Below are 10,259 nucleotides of genomic sequence, written 5' to 3'. Positions count from 1 at the left end.
TTAGCAATATCTTTTCTTATATTTGCTATTCTTTGTGTGTATCTTAAGATTGTTTAGATAGGTTTCTTATAACTTATCTTTCCGCAGACAATCTTGTAAAATCTGTATTGATCTTCTTTATCATTATATATTTTAAATTTGAAAATTGTGTTTGTATTCATCCCCCCCCCTTCTACAAACTGTTTAGTATTCTTGTAGACCCTTTGGGACCAACACTTTCAATTTCTACCCATGTCCGCAATCATTTTTTGCTCTTGTCCTCGAATTTCAATTAGTCTCGCGTGTCTACCGTTTCGCCACCAAGGCATCCTGAAAGTGAATCGTATTCCATGAATATGTCTATCTAGTGGAAGAGGATCAAGTTGGCCCTTGCGAACAGCTTCCCAATAAGGTCGTCTATCAAATCGTTGCAACCCTTGACAAGTAATCCTAATGTGGGCGGATTGGTCACGTTTAAGTTCTTTACAAGTACGGATAATTACAGCTCCTTCACCTTTCATTGGTTGAATGAGGAACAACTATTATGTGATGTTTTTAACAACTTTAATGCTTTAAAACCATTTACAACTATTATCGTTGAAACCATCAATCGATGCTCATCAGACCTTCACGAAGAAACCATGGGATCGATGCTCACCAGATCTTCGTGAAGAAACTGTGGGTCAACGTTCACCAGATATATAGACGTTACAGAGGAACCCCCCCCCCCCCAATCGATTTCCTCCTTAATGCTAACCATCTTTTGCAAACGATGATGGTCATTTTGTATTTTTAAACTGTAGGGATGAAAAGTGTTATAATCGGCAAACCACAGGACAAGTGTGTGTAAAAAGTGTAGACAATAGGGACCAAACTTGTAATTTACTCACTTTTATAGTACATAATTATGGATTTGGTCTCGGTGGTTTGTGAATTGTTATGGATCTAGTCCATTTTCTTCAACCGTCATCTATGCAATTTCTTGTGGCTTTCGTCGTTCCCCTTAACGTCTGTCTATCATCTCCATTAATTACAAGGGCAAAAGGGTCAATTCATATATTTTTTCTATTTTATAATTTTCAGTTACCTTTTCTTAAAAATCAATGCCACGAGGCATATTTTTTTTAGTTAAAAAACAAATTAAAAAAACGTTGTCATCCACGATTGTGTTGTTTCCGTCGGCAATGAAAAGTTTTTTAAGCACCAAATCAGATACAGATTTGTGCTTGATGATGTCGTGAATATATTGAACCACCACCAAATGGTGATGAAAGGTTCTTTAACCATCGCCATCCACGATTGTGTTATTTTTCGGATCTATGTTCGATGTATATTTCTCTCAAGACGGCGGCATAGATACACCACCACCAAATAGTGGCGTTCAAGTCGGTTGCTCGCCTAAGATCTTACAGGTGTCRGAACCCCRACCATTYCCCCTCGCCAGAGATCTTGCATCCTCCTCTCACCATCTTCGGTTTCTACATCTCAAACCACCACATGGATCTGGATCTGCTTCTGCAACCTACAACCACAAATCCAGTTCGGGTTTTTTATTTCCGATTCAGGTTTTTGTTTAGGGGTTCATTTAGGATTTGATTCAGTTTTAGATTTCGGTTTTTGATTTGGGGTTTGTATTATAAGGTTTTATAACGAGAATTATGTTCTTGATGTTAATAGTGATTTTCTTGATTTTATGTTGATTTTCGTTTGAATTTTTCATAATTTTGCTGTTAAATATTGTTGGTGTTCTTGATGTCCTTGATAGTTAGAGTTATGAGCAGATGAATATTCAACAAAATATTATAATTAATTAAAAAAAATTCTAAAATAAAGAAGAAATGGTAAAAAGACTAATTCACCATCATAGTTAACAGAGACAGTGGAGAAAAATTAGGAGAATAGACCAAATCCAAGGCAAATTGCACAAGTGGAGGTTTATCATATAACAAATGAAGAAAATGGACCAAATCCGTGATTTATTCTAATATATATAGAGAGAGAGGTTGGTTATTATATAACACTTGACATTTGTGCAATCAATACAACTCAATCTCAACCGTCCATTTCATTTGATTAATATGTGATTTCATAGAAGTTTTGATTGTTTCTTAATATAAAGTATTAATCATAATTAATAAACCATATTTATCTTCCATAAATATTCAAATCATAATAAATGAACTCTCATCATTTCCATAAATATCTCAATTTATTGGGTTACATTGGTTGTACAAATGCGACGGGTTGTATTTGAAACAAACTCTCTCTCTCTCTCTCTCTCTCTCTATATATATATATATATATATATATATATATATTAATGTAGGAGTTAATTTTAGTTTTCGTCCCAATGATTGTTAAAAATACTTGGCTCCAAAGGTCAAAAGTACCAGGAGGTCCCAAGTTCAAATCCAAGAATGAATAAAAATCCCCTTGTGGCCACAAAGGTTCAAATGTGGTGACTCCAGGCTATCTGCAAAGCAAGTGATCGCCCTGAGATTAGTTGGCTTGCATAGCGGGTTGGATATCCAGATTAATTTAAAAAAATGACAAAAACACCCTCACATGAGGGCACATGGGGATATTTAACGCCGGTTAAAGAAAAGGACAAAAGGCAAAACAAAATACAAACAGTAAAGAAAGAATTGTAATAAATAAAATTCAAGGGACGAAAATGGTTTTTCCACAAATCACATGGACAAAAAGTGTAAATAACTCCTAATATAATTTTAAACCCCTTATATATTGATTGAAGGGTTGGGTTGGGTTGGGGCATTGGGGTATGAACGTTTGACTTCTGCTCAAATTTCCCCCTATTGACCGGCTTTGTTTTATGTAAACCAACGAACCTGTGATTCTTTCTTGGGGAAGGAAAAATAAAAGGGAAGTTAAATCGAACCCTTTTTGTAGACCAATTGGAATCCAATCCATTAACCGCAATTAGGGTTAGTTTTTCTACAGAAATTCTTTAATTGCGACGTAAAATCAGTGGTACGTTTTCTTTGATTTCTAACCCTAGCTTTCAAAGATTGTATTTCTTGAATTTCGTATGGTTTCTTTATAATTTGTTTGTTAAATCTGTTTGGTTTTGAATTTCATCATCGCATCATTTGGATTGCATGCTGATACGGAATTGGTATATGAACTGATCGTAAGATTGTTGTTGTTGTTGATGTTGGTAAACGTTCTTTTATGTTTTTTTCGGTTGAGTCTTACGATTTCAGGTTACTCGTCGATTGTTAATTTACCATTGATTGACGGAATTATAAGAAAATTGATGGGATATTCAAGATTTTAATGGTGGATCAGTTGAGTTTTAGTTTGAATTTTCGTAACTTCTTTTGGTGAAAATGATGAATTAATCAGGTGGGGAAACTGGAACCGTGGTGTTTGTTCAGCTGAATACAAGTTGCTTTTGTCTGTGTGTTACCGCTTTGTGAAATTTATCAGCTAGGGAGAAGGTATAAGAAGCTTATAGTTGGAGATCATTAAGGCTAAATGAATATATATCAAATGGCAGCTAGAGATAAGATGGCATGAAAGTGTGGTCATCATAATATTTATTCTAGACTTGAGGATTGGTTGAACTCAAGGGATAGCTAGATAGTTCATATTAATGTTTATTCTTATACAATTCAAAACAAAAAGCTTCATAGGGTTATATCTGTTGGCAGTTGTCTTTTCTTGCTTCATAATTATTCTTCACAATGCTTATGTGTTCCAAGTTATCTTAATCTTGTGCCAATTATGGGAATTTAAAATAGTTTTCTTGATTAGTTCTTTCTCAGACAATTACAATTTAGTGGAGTTCTTTCTCTGATTGAAATGAGATGGGTAACTGTCACCTAAATTTTTGTTGTTGAAAACTTATACTCTGGTATTTTTGAAATGCATGCATCATAGATGAGTTAGTCTGTGCATTTGTGGGGTACTTATTTACCCCACAATAAATTATTTCTGTAAGGAAATGCTATTTCAAATGATTGTGAAGTCTGCTGTATGATATTACTGTGATTGTTTAACATTCTATCCATCTTACATATTGCAGGAATCATTATTTGCAGTGGACAGTGTTCCTGAGGGGACTAGCATCTATTTTGGATAGCACCAATTATGCAATCGTTTCCTCCCAAATTTTTGGCATACTAGGATGGCTGTAATCCCTGAAGAGCAGAATATAGACCATGCAATGGACAGTTTCCCGTTGCTTGTGGAGAGTCGAGGAAACCATGAAAATCAACATGTCATTGATTTAGAGAGAGGAGGTGATGATGACACTTCCTCATCAGATGCATCCAGTAATTCTCCTTCTCATGGGCACTCTCATAGCCCTAGGGTTTCCACTTCTCAACTAATTCGTGCTTCATCCAGTGGATCAAATGCACTTGGGAGAAGAGGGGAAGGATTTGGTCGTCGTCGCTGGAGCCCGTTTGACACTTTGTTATGGATTTCAATTGAGCTAGTATTCACCTTGGGGCAAATTATTGCATCCATTGTTGTTTTATACATATCACGACATGAAAACCCACAGACTCCTTTGTTTGCTTGGATTGTTGGTTATGCAGCTGGGTGTGTTGCAAGTCTTCCATTTTTATACTGGCGTTATCTTCATCGTAATCAGGCTACTGAACAGGGGTCAACTCAGGTTCGACAGACACCTTCTGAGGGTAACCATCCACCAGAACCAAATTCTTACATAACAATCTCATTTGCTCGCTCTTCAGAAGAGGAAACTCGTCCGACCACATCTCCTGACACTTGGAATGGTCTAAATGTGGGTTCGAATGCTAGGTAATTGACTGTCTACTTGCTGTGCCTGTTAGCAGTGTACACTAATTTAATTTCATCCACGGTTTCTGCATATTGTTACCCTGAAATCAGAATAATCTGGTTCTATTTATGGGAATGGTTTTGTTCTCTGGTAGTATTATAGTCCCACAGTGACAACTAGGGCAAGTAGGATGATGACAGATCATATGGAACTGGAAGGAATTTAAAAGGATGCCTCCTTTGATTCTTCAGCAGCTCTTAGTTAAAATATAGATGCATGGGACCGTATTGTTATAACTAGCTGAGGTGATGCTCTATTTGCATACAAGTCTTCAAATATTGGCTGAAATCCAAACTTTGCTGCTTAAGAATTACATGGCAATGGCTTCTATTAGTTTTCTCTACATACCATAGTTGAATTTAAACGATCTTTTCCCCTTTATTTGTGTTTAATACTTCATATATGCTAACACTATGAAACAAAACTGTACTCTTTTAGATCTTTCTACATTCTAAGTAGAGCTTGATTTGAAGGACCGCATTTATATAAAAGTAAGTAGGTGTCAGCTTTACTTTTATTGCATCTTTATTTTGGGGAAAAAGAGCTTGAGGATGCTAGTCTGTTAAGTCATTTCATGTTATCAATTGGGGATTGGGTTATAACTGTGCAACATATACACCTGGAATCCACGTGCTGCCTTCAACTCGGAACCTCGAAGTGGGATGTTTGCATTTATCTGGTTCTCACATGCATGCACCATTTTTTTCACATTTGTGGAACGGTTTTTATGTTTACATAGGACACATTTATCATCCCTGTTGTGGTCTTAGTTTGCAATAACTGTGATTCACTTCATCGTATGTGTTCTTTTGGCAGGATTACCATGCTTGTGGACCATTTCAAAATGGCTCTGGATTGCTTCTTTGCTGTTTGGTTCGTAGTTGGCAACGTTTGGATCTTTGGAGGTCATTCATCTTCTGCCGATGCTCCCAATTTGTACAGGTGCTACTAACATATTACATATAGTCTGGGAAGAGGCTTTCTATCCTTCTACCAAATAAGAAACCTTATGATTTCTATTGCTATAATTACAGGCTTTGTATAGTATTTCTTACCTTTAGCTGTATCGGCTATGCCATGCCCTTCATTTTATGTGGGATGATATGTTGTTGCCTGCCTTGTATCATCTCCATCCTTGGTGTCCGTGAGGATATGAATCAAATGAGAGGAGCAAGTGAAGATTCTATCAATGCTCTGCCAACACACAAGTTCAAGCTAAAGAAGAATGGGAACAATGACACTAAAGATAATGATTCAGGAATTGATGAAGGTGGGATTCTAGCAGCAGGGACAGAAAAAGAGCGTGCCATCTCTGGGGAAGATGCTGTAAGTTCTTGAGCTATTGCTGTACATTTTTATTTGTGACTTTGTTCTTAACAACTTGTCTTAGATTGCTTGTTCCTTGATGTGTCTTTGTTGTCCAAAGGTTAGTGAAAGCTGACCTCTAGTATTGTGCTAGTTGCACATTTGCCTTTTTATATTGCATGAAAGATTATTCCATTTGCTGCACATAGTGCTCAAGTGGGGTTCACTATGTTTTGCAATCTGAGAAATGATTGGATCTGCTTATTTAGTCTGTCAACATCAAACATATTCTAGTAATTTTTATCCTATAACTCCTCCTTGTAAAAGCAACCATTCATACATTGTTTTAAGAGTAAACTTCATTTTTGGTCCCTGTACTTTTTTAGTTTCTTGGTTTTGGTCCTTATAACTTATTTAATACAAGTTTGTCACTGCAGTTCATTTTTGTCTGGTTTTGGTCCCTGTCCCTCTCACTAATTGGCTGTTAAAAAGTTCCTTAAATTAGGGAAATTTTGGTCTTTTTCCTTCTTTTTATATCTTAACATTTATTTTTTTCTTTTTTGTCTTTGTGTTCTTTTATCTTTTCTTTTTATCAACCACTTCAACCCTACCATCTTCTCTCTCACCCATCTCCATTACTCCTATCACCAATTCAGCATCCCCCTGTTAAGCCGGAGTCCATCTCATTTGGAGTCAAACCTCCATTACACCTTATGATTGTTCTGAGAGGGGTCAATAATGGTCAAACCTTTCAAGTCAACGATGGAGCTTGGTATTTCACCTTAAAAAAAGTGGAGCTTGGTATTTTAAGTCAAAATAGTTGCTCAAGTTTCAAAAGCTTCCCGACATCATTCGGAATCTCAATCTGTATAAAAAGGTGTAGAGATGAATCAAGAACAATCAAGTCTGTAAAGTTTCCAAGAACAGGAGGGAGACTACCCAAGAGCAAGTTGTTGCCAAGATTAAGAGCTTGAAGGTTCAGTAACAACCCATCCATCTGGGATCTTTCCTTCAACATGGTTTTTGCTCAACTTCAACTGAGAATTATGATCTGTCATAGTGCCCCAGATGAGGTTATTATAAAGATTGAGAGTTTAAAGAAGAATGCTGAGAGAGATGCAGAGGAATAGGTTGGTTAAAGAAGTTATTAGCCAAGTTAAGGTTGATTATTTGATGAGATTAGAGAGTTGGCAAATGGAAGGTGAGATTTTACTTGAGAGATTAAGATTTTAAAGGGTGGGAGATGAGACGGCGGGGCGGTGGTGCAGGCAACACCAGTCCAGTGACAGTGGTGGACAAAAGAAGATAGGTAGGTCATGAGATCATCAATGGCGGATTTGAAGGTGAGTAGGATATCTGCTTCTGATGTTGAAGATAAAAATGAACAAGCTTTTAGGGTTTTTGATTTCTCATGACTGCAACCCATCTCCGACTGGAACCCATGTGTTTTTTGTTGTGTCCAAGGAGTTGATTGGGAAATAGGTGCAGGAGATGGAGATGAAGATGGAGATTTAAAAGGGGCGGTGGGGAGGGGTGGCCGGAGATGGTTACTGGTCTTTGGGGGGAGGAGTGATGAATGCTAGAGAGAGGGTGTGTATATATAGTATATACTTTTAAGAAAATAAGCTTTTTAAATATTATAACTAATATTTTAGGTTAGTTTTTTATTTCTTAAAAGAAAATAAGCAAAAAAAAGGGAAGAAACACCAAATTACCCCTTATTTAACGGAATCTTTTAACAGCCATTGATGGGTGGGACAAATATGCCAACTGCAGTGGCAGTATTAAATAAATTCTGGGGACCAAAAATGAAGTTCACTCTTGCCGTAACCTTTCATGCGAGTTACTTTTTTTGAACATTTGTTACATTTGCATTTGTTAAGCGGAAATGTCACTTTATTATTTTAAAAAGATCAAGTAACCATGCCTGGATTGACCCTGAAACCTGCGAAGAATTATGTCTCTTATTTTAACAGATAGATGGTTGAAACTGATGCAGGTGTGTTGCATATGCCTGGCAAAATATGCAGATAATGATCTGCTGAGAGAGCTTCCTTGCACGCATTTCTTCCATATAGAATGCGTAGATAAATGGCTGAAGATCAACGCTTCTTGTCCATTATGCAAGTTTGAAATTGGGGGCAGCAATGAGAATTCATCTTCTACAGAAGACTCAAATCAGCAGCAAGCATGAAAGGAATTATGTTGATTGCATAAAAATCAGAAGTTAGAAAGAAAGATATATAACATTCTGCTGTCCAGTTGATTATGACTGTAAGTCTTTTACCATTTGGCAAATTAAGGGTTGTATAGATGAATCAAACCAAATGTGTTGTTATAGTAGTTGTCTAATAAAAATACAGTTTTCCCAAAGCATCCATACAAGTTGAAAAGATTTGTAGGTCCTCAAGTCTTTGATGCACCATTTCACATGGGTCCCACATGCATTATGAAGATGTGTTATGATCACAAATTCTCAAGGCATTTTAGCTCATCTGTCCTAATGGTAGAGGTGTGGGTGTAATCCATATGTGTAAAGTCCCGGGTACTAGAGATGTACAAAGCCCGGGATTTTTTGGGCCCAGGCTTTCTCAAGTCTGTTTTTAGTCAACCAAAAAAAAGCCCATGCTTTTTTAGGGCCGTGCTTTGGAGTTGAAAGAGGGCCTTGATTGGGCTTTTTGTGGCTCATTTTTCTAGGCCGGGCTTTAACCGTGCTTTGAAAGAAAAATTGGTTTGATCGGGCTTTAACCGAGCTTTGAGAAAAAATTGGTTTGTTCGGGCTTTAAGGCTAGGCTTGGGCTTTTTTGTCCATATGTACCGGTAAATGCCCTTCTACAAATGGATGCATGTGCGATTTACCTCGTCTATGATGACCGTGGGACTGGTGCACCAGGGATGCTCCAGAGTGTGTGGAGTACCCTTTTTTAAGCCAATGGTCGGGAGATGTTCATGTTTCTTGGAGCAATCCTTTCATATTTATGTTTTATGTTCATGTTTTCTTTGATCATCTTTGTATGATTTGAATTTGGTTTGCAAAAAGGTAAAGTTAGAAAGGGGCGAGTACCTTGTTTTAGTGGTTGTGGGCATTGCTATATCATTGTACAACTCATCAATGCATTGGTTCACTTCATCAGGTGCCACTCATGAATGTCATGATGTACGATAGATTTACGGGATGGTCCTCTCGATTGTCATTGTTGTCTTGGATGGTGGTGGTTAGTGGTGACTGTTGCCAAGACTGCCACCGTCATTAGATCTACTGATTAGTGGTGTTAACGAGTCAATCAACATTTAATTACTTGAGCATTAAAAAAAACTTATGGAGCTTCACATGTGAATATGAACAGATTCATTATTTATGGAAATGCTAAACATATTCACATGTGAAAGGAAGTTGCATAGTAGAATCTATTGTGAAGTTACTTGTATAAAGATGGACACCATTTTACACAACACACACATTCACATGTAAATCGACATAGCAGAATCAGGTGCAAAGTTACATGTTTGCAGATACACACAATTTGCAGCAAACACATACAACTTCATGTGTGAATATGTTTTGAGATAGACATCATTTACTTCACATGAAAACATTGTGTGTTTCCTAAATATATACACTTGGTGAATGTGGTCATATCCTTCAATGGGATACCAAATATCCCCTAAATACCCTTTTCCCTTGGATTTGTTCTTGTTAGAGAGAAATCATCCTCAAGAAATCTTGAAGCGAGTCCGAATACACACAAGGTTTCTGTATGCTATTGAGTCATTACGTCTAACTTGTATTGCTATTGAACAAGATTGGTGCACTCACCGATGAAACCTTTTAATGGGTTTTCGTCTGTGTGAAGCAAAGATCGATCATCGATAAACTTGGAAAGATATGAAAATAGCTGTTATTTTGAAAGGAAAAAAAATGAAAGATTGCATTTTGAAATAAGTTGGTTGGCAAGAGGAGTGCAATCTCCATATTGCCCCTTCAACCTCTTCATTTCATTTGTACAAAGCAACTCTCATCCAATATATGAAAATGCCACAATTAATCTTGTCCCTTGATGAAAATGATCTGATGGTTGAAAATTGTTTGTGCATCTTCAATCTTGTTGGTGTTTTCATTTGAACCTCTCTATTTTCACTTCAT

The 10,259-nt window shown here is 36.9% G+C and overlaps 1 protein-coding gene across 1 annotated transcript; it reads left to right on the top strand.

Moving 5' to 3' along the window:
* The first annotated feature begins 2,748 nt into the window (after positions 1 to 2,748).
* LOC112501605 (E3 ubiquitin-protein ligase At1g12760-like) lies at positions 2,749 to 8,490 on the top strand. Its single transcript, XM_025105277.1, has 5 exons — positions 2,749 to 2,970; positions 4,028 to 4,770; positions 5,627 to 5,752; positions 5,845 to 6,136; positions 8,115 to 8,490. The coding sequence occupies exons 2-5, from the start codon at positions 4,130 to 4,132 to the stop codon at positions 8,307 to 8,309; spliced, it is 1,254 nt and encodes a 417-aa protein (XP_024961045.1). The 5' UTR covers positions 2,749 to 2,970; positions 4,028 to 4,129; the 3' UTR covers positions 8,310 to 8,490.
* Positions 8,491 to 10,259: the final 1,769 nt, after the last annotated feature.

Source organism: Cynara cardunculus, unplaced genomic scaffold (genome assembly GCF_001531365.2).
Source record: "Cynara cardunculus var. scolymus isolate 2C unplaced genomic scaffold, CcrdV1 Un_Scaffold_326, whole genome shotgun sequence".
In the NCBI taxonomy this organism is placed as follows: domain Eukaryota; kingdom Viridiplantae; phylum Streptophyta; class Magnoliopsida; order Asterales; family Asteraceae; genus Cynara; species Cynara cardunculus.
Note: the sequence above shows the minus strand (reverse complement) of the source record. Positions and strands in the feature narration are given on the sequence as shown.

Coding starts and splice junctions, on each gene's coding strand:
- LOC112501605 (XM_025105277.1), top strand. CDS start 4,130: ATGGCTGTAATCCCTGAAGAGCAGAATATAGACCATGCAATGGACAGT. Junction 5,753..5,844: donor GATGCTCCCAATTTGTACAG/GTGCTACTAACA, acceptor CTATAATTACAG/GCTTTGTATAGTATTTCTTA. Junction 6,137..8,114: donor CCATCTCTGGGGAAGATGCT/GTAAGTTCTTGA, acceptor AAACTGATGCAG/GTGTGTTGCATATGCCTGGC.